The 18,733-nt window shown below is 39.9% G+C and overlaps 4 protein-coding genes across 4 annotated transcripts; 1 reads left to right on the forward strand and 3 right to left on the reverse strand.

Moving 5' to 3' along the window:
• Positions 1 to 1,052: 1,052 nt before the first annotated feature.
• BDBG_01119 (uncharacterized protein) lies at positions 1,053 to 2,516 on the reverse strand. The gene is made up of 3 exons (XM_002628165.2): positions 2,164 to 2,516; positions 1,709 to 2,101; positions 1,053 to 1,623 (listed from the first exon to the last, which is right to left on the reverse strand). Exon 2 carries the CDS (start codon positions 2,095 to 2,097, stop codon positions 1,714 to 1,716), a length of 384 nt encoding a protein of 127 aa, XP_002628211.2. The 5' UTR covers positions 2,098 to 2,101; positions 2,164 to 2,516; the 3' UTR covers positions 1,053 to 1,623; positions 1,709 to 1,713.
• Positions 2,517 to 2,767: 251 nt separating this feature from the next.
• BDBG_16297 (uncharacterized protein) lies at positions 2,768 to 3,976 on the reverse strand. Its single transcript, XM_031724281.1, has one exon. It carries the CDS (start codon positions 3,248 to 3,250, stop codon positions 2,933 to 2,935), a length of 318 nt encoding a protein of 105 aa, XP_031576265.1. The 5' UTR covers positions 3,251 to 3,976; the 3' UTR covers positions 2,768 to 2,932.
• A 921-nt stretch (positions 3,977 to 4,897) lies between these two features.
• Positions 4,898 to 6,381, forward strand: BDBG_01120 (uncharacterized protein; the record flags this gene model as incomplete). Its single annotated transcript, XM_031720193.1, has 4 exons — positions 4,898 to 5,011; positions 5,124 to 5,204; positions 5,289 to 5,357; positions 5,467 to 6,381. 4 exons carry the CDS (start codon positions 4,898 to 4,900, stop codon positions 6,379 to 6,381), a joined length of 1,179 nt encoding a protein of 392 aa, XP_031576266.1.
• Positions 6,382 to 7,396: 1,015 nt separating this feature from the next.
• Positions 7,397 to 12,053, reverse strand: BDBG_01121 (DUF221 domain-containing protein). Its single transcript, XM_002628167.2, has 6 exons — positions 11,175 to 12,053; positions 10,601 to 11,060; positions 9,893 to 10,510; positions 9,494 to 9,820; positions 9,024 to 9,422; positions 7,397 to 8,958 (listed from the first exon to the last, which is right to left on the reverse strand). Exons 1-6 carry the CDS (start codon positions 11,175 to 11,177, stop codon positions 8,138 to 8,140), a joined length of 2,628 nt encoding a protein of 875 aa, XP_002628213.1. The 5' UTR covers positions 11,178 to 12,053; the 3' UTR covers positions 7,397 to 8,137.
• Positions 12,054 to 18,733: the final 6,680 nt, after the last annotated feature.

An 18,733-nucleotide genomic window follows, 5' to 3' on the forward strand; every position in this document is an offset into this window, starting at 1 on the left:
GGGCTTGCTTTGTTTCCCTCGTATGTATGGTAATATATGTAATATATGTACAGTACTTTACTCGGTCCTTACACTCTCGTTTTGATTGAACTGCAAGCCATTGATCCCACCCCGGCTTGGGCTGCTGCAAGTCAGCATCTGTGATGGTCGAATAATTATTAGTGCTGGCATTGAGCTTGGCCGCTGATTGTGGGGTGGGGGGTGGTGAGGACCAGACCTGAATCTTCCCTTCCTGCGGGGTGGGGCGATGAACTTTCGACGGATTCTCAGCTATCGAATTTTAGAGAGCCCCGCAAAGAGATGAACCATCTCTCAAGTCGATCGACCATCGCATGCTGGCTAGCCAATAAGGCAATGATCCTCTTGCCTCTCTCGATCATGATATTTGAGCATCATTCTCCAACGTTCGTGATTTGTTTAGGAGGGGATGGCCGCCGTAGAGAGGGATGGACGATCTGCAACACTGTTTGAAAAATCCCTGGTTTGAATTGATGACCAGAAGAATCCTGCCTGCAATGGCCGATAGATAGGGTGATGAAAGAAAACTACTGCGTAAATCCTAGGAAGTTCAGAATCAGGCTATCGAACCGAATGCCTCAAGGATACGTGGCCGTGTTCCTGGTATTTTCTCCTGGTTTCTACACCAGGGAGCTCCGGGGCAATGATCCTGCGATCGTCCGGGGAATGAGCGGAATCGTGCTCTGGCGTCTTGCGTGTTTACCACTAGATGGTTGCAATGTATGCACCAAAGGGCATCACACCGGGGTTAGCCGCATATCCATCTCCAGTCTACCTGGCTATTGAATTGTAATCCGTCTTTTCTGTGTGCGATTCCAACATAATGATGTTGGAAAAGGAATAGAGTTGAGATATCTCTACGGAGTACAGAGTAAAGTAATGTGCAGACGATTCCGAGTTTTTTCCCGAGTTGACTCGGACTTGGTCCGCCAAGACCCCGACTCGGCATCGGTCTCCTTCTCGTATACGCAGTATGTTCGACTCGGCTCGACTCGACTTGTCGGGATATTGAACCTGGCTCGAATACCTAGTGTTTCAAGTCGGGGGTAATCTGGATCCATCCGAGTCAAGGCTCCTCAAGTCATACCTCTCTAGCTCTTCCAACTTCGTTTTCAGTTGCTGAGCCATCATACCTCCCTACCCTACCATCCATCTCGAGATCGCATTCTATGTGTGCAACGGAAATGGGGTCACCCAAGAGCTACCAGAGAGCTTGTTGCAGGCTTGTGATATAATATTCCTTTTGGGGAAAAAAAACGCTACTGGAAAGGAAAGGTTACATGAGATTGGGATACAAAAATCAATCCACTTCCATTTATTTTGAATCAAATCCCAATTTCGATGCCCTTTTCACTGCTTCGGGGTCTCCTTCCCGCCATCTACAAATGCTAACCTTTCCAACCGATCATTCTCCTTCCTAGCCTGCGCCCTCCGTTTTTCCTGCAAAAACTTGGCTTTGCCAGGCTGGATAAAAGTCATTCTCCGTAATATCAGCTATGATTGGAGCGAATATCGTGTCGTGCGCGTTTCGCTGATGAAAAATGTTGCTATCGTGATTGTTAGGTCCAGGGGTAGAGCGTTTCCATTGCGGCCTATTTATTATTGCTAAGCTCAGGGAAGAACGAAGTTAGTCCCAAATCTGTCCAGATCTTAAAATCAAAGTCCATTTAAACTTGGATCAGACACTCACCAAACTTAATTCTTAAATCCCCTGACACGACAATCTTCTATAGCCAGCTTTGCGTCCTCCAATTCCTCTCTCAGAATTTTCGCCCAATCTTGGAATTTCTCAATTTCTTGATAAGCACCGTCCAGCCGTTGCCTGACCCTCTCGACTTGTCGCAGTAATTCCGGATCCTGAGCGCCTTCAGCCACTTGCGCTACAACTTGCATGACAGCGTCATTGAGCTGGACGTCTTCAAAGAGCTCGATGGATATGTCCATAAGCTGAGAAATCTGGACTTGAAACTCCTTCATCTTAGCATACCAATCATCTAGCAGCTGGAGCATTTCTTCCTGAATTTTGAGTTGATTCGTCTTTGATTCCGGGAGTTCGCCGGCCATCTTTTCTCCTTTCATTTGACTGCTATAGTTTTAGCTTCGCTTTTTCTATTTTGACATTATGGCCTGAATTGTATTACTGACCGATAGGGACTGGAAAGTTAACTGGTATTTGCAAGATGTCCACAAGGAGAATCGCGAGTTAGAGAGGTTGCATTATCCGTGAGAATTCAGTTGCGAGTTCAAGAGCACGGAAAGACGTACTGATCTTTACTCTTTTTAGAGGGTCCATAGGCTGGGTGTTAGGCGGTAGTGTTATTCGAGCTGGAGTGCTACGTTCACTTTTTCTGTTTGAGGTTCATCACTTACATTCTCCTTGGGTGATTATTTGTTTACTCTGGAAGAATTGCCAGTATATGGATTCATCCTACGAGCTCAATATTGAACACTTTATCCGAAACCTAAAAGGATTCTGCACATTGAATACTTGATGAGCATGTAACATATCGTAGCATTCTCCTTGAGTTAAGCTACTCCAATTGCTTTTTGTCGCGGCACACCTTTATTCATTGTTGATTTTTGCTTGCCACGCGATAGAGTGGGCCATATCCACAGATATTCCCCTTTCGTTTTTATCTTGAATCCTGCCCAAGCCTTTCGTGTACTGGGTGTGTGTTACAGCTGTCTTGTCCCTGCGTCTCATCCTAGATGATTAATTGAGGTTAACCATGGATGCTGAAAGCCCTCAATATCAATCTCAAGTAAAACATGAAGTTTATCATACTGTTTCTTATCCACGGGATTCAAAGCAGTCACTCTGATGGTTTGAAATATAAGGCGATTGTGGAAAAGAAATTAGAGGGACAATAGGAAGGACAACAATGCAACCATAAACCTCAAGGAAAAAGTCACTTCAGCCCCTATACAGAGTACAGTGCCGTGCGAAAGCTGATGAACTCGATTTAATGGTGAAATTGCCCGCCTTTGTTATTCTCCTCTCGGACAACAAAAATTGTGATATCATCGCAAAGGCACATGTTAACAGTAGGGACGAACGGGTCTTCACTATTCCTCGCGGAATATGTTTCATCTTCTTGTCCATCCTATTCATATCACTCGCACATCTGGAAGCTAGCTCAAGGAAACCGAAGCCCTGTCTTTTGTGTGTTCCAATACTTGGTTGAGACACCTTGCAGAACATTGGCTCCTTGTAATTGCCACGATTAAACATACTTGTTCACGAAGATCTACGTCCGGATATGTGCAGCGCTCTATTGCCCATGCTCTCTTCAATTTATCCAGATCGCCGTGCGTGATCCTCTTCATGAAGAAGTGCAACAGCAGATCCCCCCTAAGCAGCTGTCCCTAGTATCCGTTCTCTCGAAATGCAAAGAGAGTGGCATCGATATACTGCCATTGATTAGTGGGTTGACAGTACTTCGTGGCCTTGCACCTTTGACGCCTCGCAGCCTTCTGCTTTAACTCGCAAGGAATTCCCAGGCACCGTTATGTTCCGCTGACGTGCGATTACCGGTTTATCAGGAACAGACCTGGCAAAGAGCAACGAAGACTCTTCTCCAGGAGTGCTTCATTCTGCCCGTGGGTCTGGATGTTGTACCTGCAAGTGGCCTCGCGGAACCTAACTAACTTCGTCCCTTTTCAGGTATACACGATGCTCACTGCTCCAATTTGCGAGTATATTGATCCCGGGTCACGATTCACACACTTTGACATCCAGGTAAAATATTTTCTCTTTCGTTTCGGCGGGGATTTCCTCCAGCGAAGTTAAGCAGAAACGAGACTCCCTTAGATTGGTAGGACTTGCATTATTCATGCCAGTAACTTGTATCCATGTCTATTTCGTCCAAGAATACCTCCTACTTCCAAACCTAATGATCAAAAGCGAGTAGTCGGATTGCGAAATTTTCTCCTTGCCTGGGGAGGCAGCAATCTATTTGTCGCTTTCAGTTGGGGAGTGAGTTCGATTACATTTGCCCGCAGAGAACTCAATTGGGTGAACTCAATGCCCATAATTTAAGGGGCAATACAGAATGCAGCATCTCATACCTAAGTACGCTCCCCATATTCTGTCCCATTAATTAGCTGTGAGCTGAACAAATATGTAGGTAGTTTCAGAGAATCATCCGACCTATCTTGTTTCCTACAAGCAAATGTAGCTCTATACGCGATATAAGCCAGACCATCTTTTAATCAACCTGGGGAAGTGCGAAGAAGGATGGGCATATGGACAGGGGATATAGTTGCTTGCTGTACTCAGTTTTTATTTAGTATGATTCTAGAAGATATGGCTGTTATAGGGCAGTTCACAATCCAGGGGTACAATATAGCTCCCTGATTCACTGTTATTCAGCCAGCGAGTCAGTAAGGTAGATAGATACAACCTTGAATGACAATTCTGACATACCTAATGACCTCACATGCTCTCTTCCCTTGGTGAATATTGTTTGTATGACTGCGTGAACAAAACCCACGACGCGTCTATTCCTCCAGCGCGTGGCATGACCTCATTTGGTTTCCTTCTCCGATTCATAGCACAGGACACACACCTATATATATGCTTACCACACCCCAACCCATTCAGTTCCCTCACACCTACGCGTTCTCTCCCCCATACCGAACTGCTCAGTGCGGTCTCCTCCCACTAGATATCTCAGAAGATACCATATCACTTTCAATTTGCATTTACACAAGCTCCGTCAGGGGACTCAGACTTCCTCGTAGCAGGCTTGCCAGCAAACCAACAAACTCCCCTCCAAAGGCCCTAGGAGGCTGATATTCCCTTCCCTCCCCAGCCTGTGTGGAAAGGGGAGGATATCGGGAGTATATATATCTATACCATGCGACCCTGGGAAATATAATGGGACCAAACTATGTAGCCTACCAAGTCCACGACGCTCCATATTCCTATGGGGCCGATTGCTCAGGGATGGCAATGGCAAGCCCAGAATATGAGCATCAGTTCTGCAGCCTGGTAGGTTTTGAATGCAGGAAAACTCCACCAGAAACTGCATATGCTTCATTGGAGGAAAGCGGAAAGTTGGAACAAGAGCAAACTAACAGGTTCGTCTCTCCATCCTTCTCAGCGGAGTCATACAGGGAGACCTCGTCTGGAGATAGATGTGGAACCAGTTGATCTTGAAATGTCTCTGGATATAGAGGAGCAGGTAGGTTGACCATACGCGAATATTACGCGGTATATCACTTGATAAGGACGGATGACTAACTACTCCTGCGAGGCTGAGAAATAGGCAGCTTTGTCTGCGCAGCGAGAAAGGGATGAAAGGAGATGCAGGGAAGGTAGGAATGGTGTATGCGAGGTATTTATTCCTCGTAGTTTACCTTGAGGCGGACTCTCAAGAGTATGAGAATTAGAATTAAAGTGAGAGGAGACTTGCACAGAGAAGGGTATGCTGACAGAACCCTCAGGAACACGGGGGTCATCAGATGCCGCCAGTGGTTTACTCTGATGGGTACCACGGCCCTGATGTACCCCTCGGATGCCCCATATCCCAAAACACGAACAGAAACAGTGAAACCCCGCAACATATTCGCGTAGAAGAACAATGCGGGCCTAATCAAAAGGCGCCGGAGGTGGAAATGGACTTCAGGCCCTGCGCGGATGACAAAGACGAACCATGCGAACACGAACATAGCTACATGCACATCCACACCGGTGATCGAGTACTAACGCTGAGAATACCATATTTAGGTCCAGTGGGCTGGACTGTCCCTGCCCGGGACGGTCCACAAACCACCAGGCCATTTCTCATTTACCAGGATCCCACAGCTGGCTACCGGTCACCGCCCCCGCCACCAACAGCAAAGAGGCCAATTGGTGAACGCGTTCATTTGCTGGCAAGCGACGACAAGGAGAATGTAGCTGAGGACATGGATGAGAATGAGGAAGAAGGGAATATACCCGATCACGACGCTTCTTATGTGGAGGATAATATGGTTGCTGAGGCGGAGAGTATCGTCGAGCTTGCCGCGATGAACAATGGGTGGGATTTATGGACGTTGAGGAATAGACCACAACATCTAAGCTTGAGTCAGGGAGGGCCTGGGTATGGGCATGGGCATGACCTAGATCATCAGTACGGGCATGGACATGGACTCCAGCACAATCCGCAGCAGGATGATGAACCCGAGATAGAGTACAATGTCGCTGTTGGCGGGTCATTGGAGGCGAGTCCGGTGCGGTCTCAGCGAGCGCACTCGAATTCCATTGTTATTGTTAGTCCTCCACGGAGAGCTAGCCGTTTGGATGACGGGAATGCTGGAAACGCGCCCTCCGTGAGATGGAATGGATCGCCAAGGGCAGGGTCGTCGTTGTTTTTCTGAAAAAGTGAACAAGCGGCAAGGTTAACTAACTACCCTGCGTTTTTCATTTTCCGTTCAATTTCCCCTCGTCGTATGCACTTCTCTCCCTTTCCAGTTCTCGTTTTCCAACCAACAACCGTTGATACGATGGGATATTCGGCTGCACGCCGCGCCGGATCATTCCTGAATAGAGAGCAGTGGCTTCTTGGCGGCGGCATCAGCGCATCCCAGGGGACCATATCGAGCGCCAGGAGCGGGAAGCAAGCAGATCATCCTTGTCGTGTTCACCTCACATCACGACAAGCATGAGGAAGACAGGCAAGGCAGCCTTGCAGAGTTAAATACTCGGTAAAATGTTAAGAATATTATGGGCTTGATCGAATATAGAATAATGCTAATATTAGATAATTATTAATAATTAACTATCGTATAGTTAGTTATACAACAATATAAACAGTGGAACGTCCATCGTTGAACATTCAAACTCATTTAGGAGGGCAACGATGGGAGAAAATAATGAGGTCAGCTACTAGTGCGGTCAGTTGATGTGTAACTATAACCTGCCTGCCTGCCTGCACGGGCAGGGGCCAGGGGCGAGCCAGGGGGGGCGAGCCAGGCCAGGGAGCTCTCGAGTTTCTCGATGCATAGTTCCCCAGCCGCAAATGTTTAAAAGCCACGCCTAAGGATCAAAATATGAAAATAAACCTCGCTTTCCTCTTATCTTGCTATATTTCTGTTTTTCTTTAAGAAAAATTTCGAAAAAAGCATCGAGCGTATCAGCTTCTTTACATTTGGTTATGTTCGTTAAAGATTGAGTCAAGGCCATGACAAAAAGGAAAAAGAGCAATGAAACAGAGAAATGAAATGCAGTTGCACAAGTATCTATCTGTCCAATGCATGACAATATATGTGTGCGTGTGCTTCGGGTACCTGCATGAATATTGAGTCGAAAAGGGGGCCTGGTCCCTCTGATGTTTCCCCGAAAGAGGCTTTTACAGAAAAGGAAGAGGTGTCCAATATATATATAAGGGTTATTTTTTTATATATATTTTTTTTATATTTTTTTTTTCTTAAAAAAATCAATCCCTCACAAAACAAATGTCCCCAGATATATACATAAAAACAGGAGTTTGATTGAACTGGTATCATTTTGCTAATATAATTCAGGACTAGATCTCCACGGCGACTCGACACTGGGGAGGGAACTACACAACTAAAATTCAACAAAACCATGGGAAAATTCGACAAGCCGAAAAGAAGGTTGAAGGGGGAAATTCCTTCCCTTGAAGAAGAATACTAAAACAAAATGAAAGAAAATGATGAAAAAAAAAACAAAAAAAAAACAGCAGTTTGATAAAGCGAAGGGGTATTTCGATTCAGCAAAACGAGCCTCTCATACCAACCAACCAACCGCGCACTTCCCCCAATATATCCTGCCTGTTCCGTCGAACTGGCACAAAATAAGTTTTTAGAAACCCATCATATCGTCCTTCATACATACTCCCACCAGTTTTCATCCAATTATGATTAAATCGTATTATCGGAAAATAATAATACCTCGTGGGATGAGCAAACACAGCTGCTCGTTATAATTACCACAAACCAGAGCTTCTCATTCAAACCTACCGCATCGCCAGGGCACTGCATGGCATGTTTCCACCTCCCATCGTCCGCGATCACACCAAAGCGACAGAGGGGAACTTAAAACCTAGAGGCGATGGTAGAAACAAGTAAAAAAAAAGAAAGAACGACAGGAGAAGAAAAAAAAAAAAGAAAATTAATAATGAATCGGCTCCTCATAAATCGGCGGCCTCCCCTTCTCCTCATTCCACGTAATCTTATTCTTCTCGTCAATCGTCGCATCCTCATCGGTAATCGCAATCACCTTGGACGTATGCGCTACCTCCTGCCTACTCACTCCACCCGCGTCGCGCGGAATCCACAACAACGGCGGCTGCGAGCCGACAGAAGGGTGGAAATACGCATTTTGCTCTATTTCGAGGGTATATGAGATATCTCCGAAATCCTTGGGGACGAGCTTGCGTAGAGTCTCGTAGTTGGCATATTTGTCTGGGCGCAGGAATTTGCCGATGATGCCTTGTGGTTTCAGAGGCAGGAGGTCGGCTGGGTTGGATATGCCCTTTTCGGCATCTCCACCCTCTGCACCATTGGTGGATGGCCCGACGCCGTTCTTTTCTCCTGGCTCACTGCCATCTTGAGGGGAGCCGTCTCGGGCGAGCAGATCCTGTTCTTCAGCTTCGAGGTTCCGGGGCAGGTACTTGAGCAATGGGGTGACGGCCGCATTAAGTGAGAGGTGGTAGATAACGACGAAGACGAGGAAGATGATCATGAGGATTAAGGGGCCGAGAGCGCTCTTGTCGCTGCCGGTGCTGATGGCGAAGAGCCCGATCAGGCAGAGAATGAGGAGGTAGCAGCCTACGGCTGTTTGTTGGAGGGCGCGTGGGTAAATCATGCCCTTGGTGTCGATGTTGCTGTTAGTGACGTATAGCATGTTGTAACGATATGCGACGTAGAAGAGGAACAGGCCAATAGTTGCGAAGCCAAGGACCAAGGGGGCAATCGCGCCGTAAGTAATGGCTGAAAGAGAGGAGAAATCAGTATGGAGTTATGGTTTGATAGCAAGGGGAATGGGTGTTACGTACCAATCACGCAAAGATTGGTCAGAACGGGAAGGACAGTTCCCCAGCCCAGTCCAGACAGGGTTGACCACCGTTTGTACATTTTTCGGGGAGTGTTATCAAAGAGCTTGCCCAAGATCTTGGATACAATCAAGCCTACGATCTGGAGCAGAGCACCCGCACTGAAGGTTAGACCCTGGAGAATGAAGTACGCAATATAGAAGTTAGACGCTTTTGGGATATTCTGAGCGAGGAGTGTAGCTGCGCTCTGAGGATTTTGAATAATTTTCTCCACGACGCTGGAGGCGGCGGAAGACAACGTCGTAACGAGGAACACCTGGACAACCTGGAATCCGAAATAAAAGTTTTGGGTCCTGAGCTCAGCAGCGGCTGTGGTTGGGCAACCACCAAGTCTTGCCATTACTGCAAATTGGGAAGAGGTAGAAGCGATTAGCTCAGAGCGCGATTTACTAGGCTCGGAAAACAACACTTACATCGAAGGATGATGGGTAGGAGAGCCATGAGAACTGCGAGCAGCACGGCAGGGAGGAGGGCAGTGATAAGACCCAAGATGACCGGAGGGCAATCGTTGATGAATCTGAGGAATGGAACTTTCTCTGTCAGGAAGTTGATGTTCGAGATCGCACCGACAACGGCAACGGGAATCGCCCAGAAGATGATCAGAGCCACAACGGCACCGATGGTGGCAGCATTTCTGATAATGAGCTCCCACCACTTAATCCTCAAATTCGACCAGATGATATCATTAGGGTTAAGACCAATGTATCGTGGAGCCATGTGGAGGGGTTGGTTATGAGCAACTGGAGTGATCGCATTAGTAAGTGTACCCCCTAATGACTATTTTTTGGACATAGAGAGCAAGTTTTACATACCCATTTGATATGCCGACTGAGCTTCATTTTGGGTGTAAAACTCAACAAATATCGCCGATATCTTGGCAGCGTCACCAGCACGATGTTTCGCCTGGAGAGCTTCAATTTCCGGATTCAAGCGCTCGATCTCAGTTCTTGACCAGTTGATGGTATCGACCTTTTTACCGATGACTGGTTTGAGTTTATGGGTAGGTCTATCGGAAGGTTTGATCCAGCGAGAAGCCACTGAGCCCGATTCTCCCTGAGCTTCATCGCTAGTGGGATTATCTGTGTCATGGTTTTCTTCGTCAGCTGGCTTAGCCTTAAGCGACTTGATGCGCGCGACATTGGCCAATTTAATCAGCTTCGTTTCAGCACCCTCAAGGCGGAACGCAGTTTTGTCTCTTGCTTCGACCAAGTCCGCCAATTCCTTGGTGTCAGTTGGGATCCAAACGTTTTTCACTTTATCATTGCCATAGATACGTCGAATTTTTTCTTCATTTAGGTATTCCCGAGGGACGGAAGTGAAGAGAACGGTCTTCGAAGAGATACGAGAAGCATAGAGAGGGGAGAAGAAGTATGCCTGACGCAAGTTGATGAAAAAGAGCATTTCACGTGTGATCATGAAGAAAACAAAACCTATGCATGATATGTGATATTAGCATTTGGGTTTACTTTCTAACCACCCAAAACAAACTACAATGATTTTTGGGAAAAACAGGAACCTACCAACGAATATCCAAGCCACAAAAGTATGTGCATAGAATCTATTCAGGTTGTTTTTCACATTCCCAAAAGTGAGAAGATCCAATTGCTCCATTCCCCCACCGCCAGTGGCATTGACGGGGAAGAGGATTGGCCAGGTGATAAGGCAGCCGACCAAGCAGATGGTCGTCGCAATCTTCAGGTAACGAAGAAGGAGATAGGCATCGAGGGAGTGATGTCGCAGCACGTATTCATCGGACAACTTGGCCATTGAAGTTATCCAGCCGAAGATTCCTGGCTCTGGCGCTGGAGTGCGCTCCTGCTCCCGCAGCGAGCCAATATAGGTTCTCGGGGCATATTGACGACGTTGGCTTTGACGGAGAATGATGAAGACCAATACCATGGCCCCCGAGATGATGAGGGTGGGGACCAAGGTCGAGACAAGCCCGGAGGCGGAGTTGGAAGTGGACTTGGGATCCTCGTCCTTGCGAGCGGAGAGATGAGATATATGTTAGTCGACGAAGCCAAAGCAGGCTCAACACAGCTCTGCTTCAGGAGCGGAGACATTGAGAACGAAACTGGGATGTTTATTGCTTACCATGGCTGCGGTTTCTGCAGCTACTCGTGCTGCTGCTAAGTTCCGCTGCCAAAGCTGCACAACACAGGTGGGTGGAGAGCCGCCAACGACAGCAATGAGGAGAGGGAGGCTCAAGTAACGATATATATCAACTAGCCCCTCAAGCGCAACGGAATAGAAAAACAAAAACAAAAGGGAAACAAACGGTCCGAGAAGGGGGAGCAGAGCTGAAATAAGTACGAAAAGAAGGAAGAGGAAAAAAAAAAAAAAAAAAAATGGAATGAGAGACTAATCAGCAATAAGGTCCCTCCGCAAAAGAGTGAGTAGGGAGCAAATCAATGAGCAAAAGGGGCGGACAACAAAGATGAAGTGGACAAAACGCCCCAAGCTCAAACTGTTCAATCGCAAGCCACAGCTCGAATCCACGAGCCAGGAATTGCCGTGCTTGTTGTTCCGCCACCAGTTACCCCCCAAAAAGAAGAAAAACAAGCAATCCGGTGGGTGGGTGGTTGTGTGATGTGTTTTCGGCTCGGCAGCTTGGGAAAGTCGTGGTGGAAATTGATCTGGGCGGCGGCTTTGTTTTGTCTAGCGTGCGCTGAGTCGGCTCACAACAAGGATTCCGAAATATAAACTTATTCCTTTCTGTACTGTCGGGTTTGTTTTTACTCTTCCCAGTGTCTTCTTCCAGCGAGCTCAATATTATTATTTACCGGCTTAACAATATCAACAGCAAAGCACCCCACAGAGTGGCGAGTTTTTCTCCCTAGATTTGCAGGGCTTTTGCCCCGAGTTAATCGCCACCCCGTGACTGGACAAAAACTCAGCTGGATGCACTGTTAAATCTTTATTATTATTATTATCTACCCAGTTGACCGCCGACTCTCTCTTTGGAGATCTTAGATCGCGGTGGGTGGGTGTGGCTGGAATTACTGCGCGCAGGAAGGCCTGAAGGTGGAGCCAACACCCTCAAGCAGGAGTCTCTGCTGCCAATAGCCATCCACGTTCGGATCGGAGAGCTCGAGAGCGAGCGAACTATCGTTATTTAAACTTCGAGCTTACTGAATAATGAAATAACCCCCCTGTTTCGCGCTGCATAGCAGCCTGGTGTGTTTTTACCCAAACGCACGGATAGGGTTTGGCACGAAGCGGCGCCTTGCACAGGGTATTCTTGACAACCCATGATCTTCAGGCTGGGATTTATATTTTTATTATTATTATAGATATGAATGTTGTTTTTCGAGCCGTCTTGCCACCAGAAAACAAGGAAAACCTCGAGCAGCCGCCCCAGTCATATATTTCTCGCCGTTTAACTAAATTTGTAAAACCCCCAGTGAAAGGTAGTTACTGAGCTAACTACTGCGTATGCTTACACTCTGGCTGTGGCTCCTAAACAAGATTTGGCTAGCAATAGAACCTGAGGTGGCAAAAAGATGCTAAAAAAGCCCCAAAATTTCCCGCTGTTTCTCCAGCTCTGATTGATTTTGAATGTGGTTAGACTCTGCTGACAGCAGCTCATAAGTGACAAATGTGTCAAATGAGTTTTTTTGTGGTTTTATGTACTAGTGTTACATTACTATGTATATATATCAATTACATTCATTTTATTTATAATTAAATAAAGCTTATTAATTATATTTTTACTGTGTAAGAAATTAAGCTTTATAAGCAGTTATTTTATATAAATTATTAAATTTTATATAAATTATATAAGTAATAAAGAATTAAAGTAAAAATAAAAATAAAAATATAATAAAAAATAATAAATAGTAAAATAATTTTTTATATTAGTATTAAATATTATAAAATATATAAAAATATATTAATTATTTTTATTAATTAATAAAGAAGTTTTTAAAGTAGTTAATTAATATTATAAAAACTAGTATTATTATTATTATTATTATTAATGTTATTCTTTTATTATAAATGTATTCAGTTAGAAACTATAATATTTATCTGAAAACTTTAGTTTTCAGAGTTTTTCTAGTATCTATAAAGCTAATTATTATACATTTATTAATTTCAGATATGTAAAACTAGAAAATTTTAGCTCAGATATAAGAATAAGTACTTATAGATAGACTGACTACTGAGATTATAAATTTCACATTTAATCTCATTTAATTTAATTAGACTGGCCGTCAGAACTATGAATTTTATATTTAATCTCATTTAATCTGATCTCATACATTTCTTAGCATAAATCCTGCTGGGACTGGCTATCAAAAAAACATATAAAGTGACTATATATCAGATCTTAAAATGAAACCATGACTTGAAAAAAATGAGAAAGTGGTTTCATTTGATCTCATTTAGTCTCATTCTTAGCATAAAGTTACTATTTTTAGACATTTTAAGGTTTTTTTTGAACTATTTTTAATTTTTTAAAAAGTAACACTTTTTGATAATACTCAAATAAGATTTAAAGTCATTTAAAGCAATAAAAATAATTTAAATTGAGAAGTGGAAATCATGATCTCATTTGAAAAATGTGACAAGAGTAGACAGTAAGTCTCACTGAGACAGTATGAGACTACTATCTAATGTTAAAACTGTGTAATGAGATCAGTTGAATTGATAATGAAACTATCAAAAAATCTGATTCTGGTCTCAGACACAGTCACACAGTCAGTCTAAATTTAATCTTATACATTTCTTAGTGTGAATTCTACTGAGACTAATTATTAAAAAAACATGTAAAGTAACTATATATCAGATCTTAAAATGAGATCATAACTTAGAAAAAATAAGAAAGTAGTTTCATTTAATCTTATTTAGTCTCATTCTTGATATAAAGTTTACTATTTTTAGACATTTTAATTTTTTTTTAGACTATTTTTAATTTTTTAAAAAGTAATGCTTTTTGATAACACTTAAATAAGATTTAAAGTTATTTAAAGCAATAAAAATAATTTAAATTGAGAAGTGAAAATCATAATCTTATTTAAATAATATGATAAGATGTTATACCTCTAGCTATGTCAAGACTCTGCTGCAGTTCCGCACAACTCATTACTTCTCTGTGAATGATTTCATTTATCTCACAGACTGTTCAAACTGGTTTCTAATCACTTTATAACATATTTAAATATATTATAGAAAGATTCAATTGATGAATATAAGAATCTCACTTCTATATAAGATCAGCAGATTACTCTTTCTTAATAGTAAGATACTACTGAAATATCACTTCAGCTATTCTTACTTATGAAATGAGAGAAGAGTATTCACTTATTATCTATATAAAATAACTAGATACTGACTTCTTATTAAAGAAGTCAGTAATTCATTTTTTCTTCTATAAAATCATATATAAGAGTTACTATATTTCTTATATAATCTTTATAGTATATTAAGTATCATATCTGTGATATTCTCATAATAACTCTGTAGCTTATGAGCTTACTATTTAAGTAAGATAGTTAAGCTCACTTATACAGCTTATTAAACAACTATTTCTATATAATATCACTGACTAGTTACTACTGTGATTCTACTATATTACAATTCAAATCACTTAATCTGATTATAAGTTTGAATCAGTTAAGCTCTATTAACAGATTAATATAATTTTATGTGACGGGCTGCGCCTGATCAATTATATAGACTATTTCATTACACTTCACAGATTTCAATCACTTCATTCTTGAACATGTACACTTCAATTCTTGGCTATTCTCAATCACTGATTCTCAGCTGCTATGAACACATGTATATTCTTCCGCTCTGAAGCTTCACTGCATACATCACTACATACATGTATAAATATTCATCTTAATCACTGATTCTCACACTTTCTCTTTCTTTCCTTCTCTAATGTTTTTATCTTTGTTAAATAAGATCTATTAATATAATACTGATCTGTTCAGTATAGATCTCTTATACTATAAAAATATTCATTATCTTCTTATTAGAAAATAATTATTCACATATTATCTTCTCATTAGAAATGATTACTTATCAAGAGATATTTGAATATGTAATAATATGTAAAAAATAGAGAAACAGTCAAACAGTTAAGTGAATATTAAGTTCTCAGATAGAAGCTTGCTCATCAGTCACTCTGACTCTGTAACAAGATCTTATAAAGAGAATAAAATCTTATAAGAGAATGTCAGTAAAAGATCTGAGAGTTCTGATACTCAGATATATGAGAATATAATTACACTTTCACAGATATTATATATCTGATAATTGATATAATCATATCTAACAATAATATGAAACTCTTGAATGTAAGTATAGATATAATATCACAGTGACTCTGAGTAATGTTGAAATTATAATAATAATAAATAGCTGATATACATACAACTCAATAACTTCAATATGAAGAGATTTAATAAGTAACTCATATAATTTCAACATCTACAGAATCAAATATAAAAGTGCTGAAAGAATACTTAGATACTTTTATATATTTCAATACTTCTGATCTCACTCTCTACTTATTATAAAGAATGAAAATACTTGTAAAACTGAGTGTAGATAAAGATTTCATCAGTTCATTAATTAATTAAGATTAATATATTAATGAATAATTGAAGAATTACATGAAACAGAAGTTTCATTCATAAATAAAAGCATGTAAATCAGTGTTAAGAACATCTGATAATATTATGAAATATCTTGATATTCTGTTTTAAGACACTATCATACAATAGAAAGTATTAGATTGATTATAGAGTATCTGACAGAGAAACAGTTCTCTTATAACATTTATCTCTGACTTCAATATCAAGATTCTAGAAGCAGATAATCAATCTTGAGAGAATTGAATGAAGATTAGTATATTTAAGAAGATATTAACTTTCAAACTCTTACAGACTCTTATAAGTGTAGATAAAGACCAGACTTATGAAGACTTCTGCACACAGCTTCAGACATTGAATGACTGTCTTATCAAGCTCAAGAGTATACAGAACAGTGATAGATGTTACATCTCAGTCACTTATACATCTGCACTAAAGAGAAGTAACAGCAATGATACAGATATTATAAACTGAATAGATTTAAATATCTATATATAAGCAAGAGTTTTCACTGTTTAAACAGACTTCTGAGTTTCTAAGATCACTTTCAAAGAAGTCACTGATCAATATCAATATAAAGTGTATATTAACTGTAACTGATCAGAACACATTGCTTTCAACTACTGATCAATCTATGTATCTTCACACTTAAGAGAAAGATCAGTGTCTGTTCATGTTAATCACATTACAGTGAAGAAAGATTTGAAAGATAACTATAAGAATATCTCAGTGAAACAGAAAAAAGATTAACTTCTATTTAAATTTATAAACAGAAGCTTGAAGAGGTCAGATGACAATAATTTGAAGAGAAGATAATAATAAATGTGATTCTTATATCTACTATAATTGATAACATGTATAATATAAAAGCTATAATAGACAGCAGTCTATATCACTATACAATAATAAAATCTTCAGTTGTAAGATATTATAATCTTCAGTATATTCCTCTATTAAAATTCTGACTTCTCACAGAATTTGATGATTCAAAGAATATTTATACTTATTACATGATGAAGCTGATTATAGATGTGAGAGAACATTAATATGAAGATATCTATGCATATGAAGTTAATAATCTTAATTATAATCTTATATTAGAACTTATCTGACTATCTAAACAAGGCATCTTATTAAACACTTGAAACAGAAGCTTGATATTCTCTAACAATGATAGAGTTTATGAAGATGATATTCACAAGATTATAAACCTGACACAGATCTCTGTCAATGTGTATAAAATACTCTGAAAAAGAAGTCATTATTAAAATCACTGATAGAGTCACTGACAAGTTCACTGATAGTAGAATTATATATCAATCTATTTCATCAGTCTGATTAATATTAAAAAGACTCTAGAAAAGTTATTCTATATTATAATAATAGATTCTTATATAAAACTCTTTCAATAATATTATGAATATCTAGATGTCTTCTGATAAGATAATATTATAAATATACTCTTCTTACAAGATTCTGAAGTGAATTATAGTATTAAGTTAGAGAAAAAGAATGATAAGAATTCTGAATTATTATAAGATTCTCTTTATAACATGTTCTGAGATGAACTTCTTCTTCTTTAAAAGACACTCAATGATCTGTTGAATAAAGAATTTATACACATTAGTAACTCTTTCATCACAGTCTCTATTCTCTTTACAAAGAAATCAGATGAAGAACTTCAATTCTGTATGAACTATCAAGATCTGAATAGATTGATAAAGAAAGATTGATATCTCTTATCTCTCATCAATGAAACTCTAGTACAGATCAGATGAGCTTAATAATTTATAAAACTAAATATCATTGCTGCATTTCATAAGATTTGTATTACTGAAGAAGATGAATAACTTACAGCATTCAAATATATTATAGTCTCTTGAATAAATAGTTACATTCTTTGAACTGACTAACATTCTCAGTATATTTCAGAAGTATATCAACTAAGCACTTTGAGATTTTCTTGATAAGTTTGTATCTGTTTATCTAGATAATATTCTCATCTTCATTGATGAATTCAGAAAAGAATATCAAGAACATGTATAAAAGATATTACAACAGCTACAAGAAGCAGAACTACTGATAGATATTAATAAGTATGATTTTGAAGTTAAGAGTATCAAGTATCTGAGTTTTATTATAGAAGCTGATAAGAAAATTTAAATGAATTCTGAGAAAGTTTTCATCATTCTTGAATGAGAAGCTTTATATACTGTGAAAGATGTACAAAGCTTCATCAGATTTACTAACTTCTATCAGTGATTTATATAAAACTTCTCAGATATTATAAGATTACTTACAGATCTTACTAAGAAAGACTTAGTATTTCAATGATTAACAGACACTGAAGCTGTATTTATACAGATGAAGAAGATGTTTATTAATATCTCTCTACTAATAATATTTAATTCTGATTATAAAACAGTTGTTGAAGCTGATTTCTCTGACTATATAATAGAAGAAACAATATTGTAATATAATGATGAAGATGTTTTATAATTATATATCTTTATATCTAAGAAACTGAGTTCTGCTGAATGCAATTATAAGATCTATGATAAGAAACTTCTTATAATCATATACTATTTAGAAGAATAAGACTCTGAACTCTGAAGTATCTCTGAATTTAAGATAGTCACAGATTATAAGAATCTTAAATACTTCATAACTACTTATAAACTTACTGAATAATAGATGTAATAATCTGAGTTCTTAAGCTGCTTTCATTTTACAATAAACTATCATTCTGACAGTCAGAACTTGATGACAGATATTCTCTTACAATGAGAGTAGAATATATCATTCAATGTAATAGATACTCATTGAATGAACTGAGAGCATCAGCTCTTGAATTCAAAGATACTAGTTAATCAAGATGAAACAGCTCACAGCACTATATATGCTTCTCTAACTAGAACTGTTACTGATATCTCAACTTCTCTCAAATCTACATTAGATGAGCTATGGCATACAGCAGCTTAAACTGATAAACTTCTTTAAACACTCACTGAAGCAGTATGATAAGAAGCACTCTGATTTTTCTCAGAA

The sequence above is a fragment of the Blastomyces gilchristii genome (genome assembly GCF_000003855.2).
Source record: "Blastomyces gilchristii SLH14081 genomic scaffold supercont1.2, whole genome shotgun sequence".
NCBI lineage: Eukaryota > Fungi > Ascomycota > Eurotiomycetes > Onygenales > Ajellomycetaceae > Blastomyces > Blastomyces gilchristii.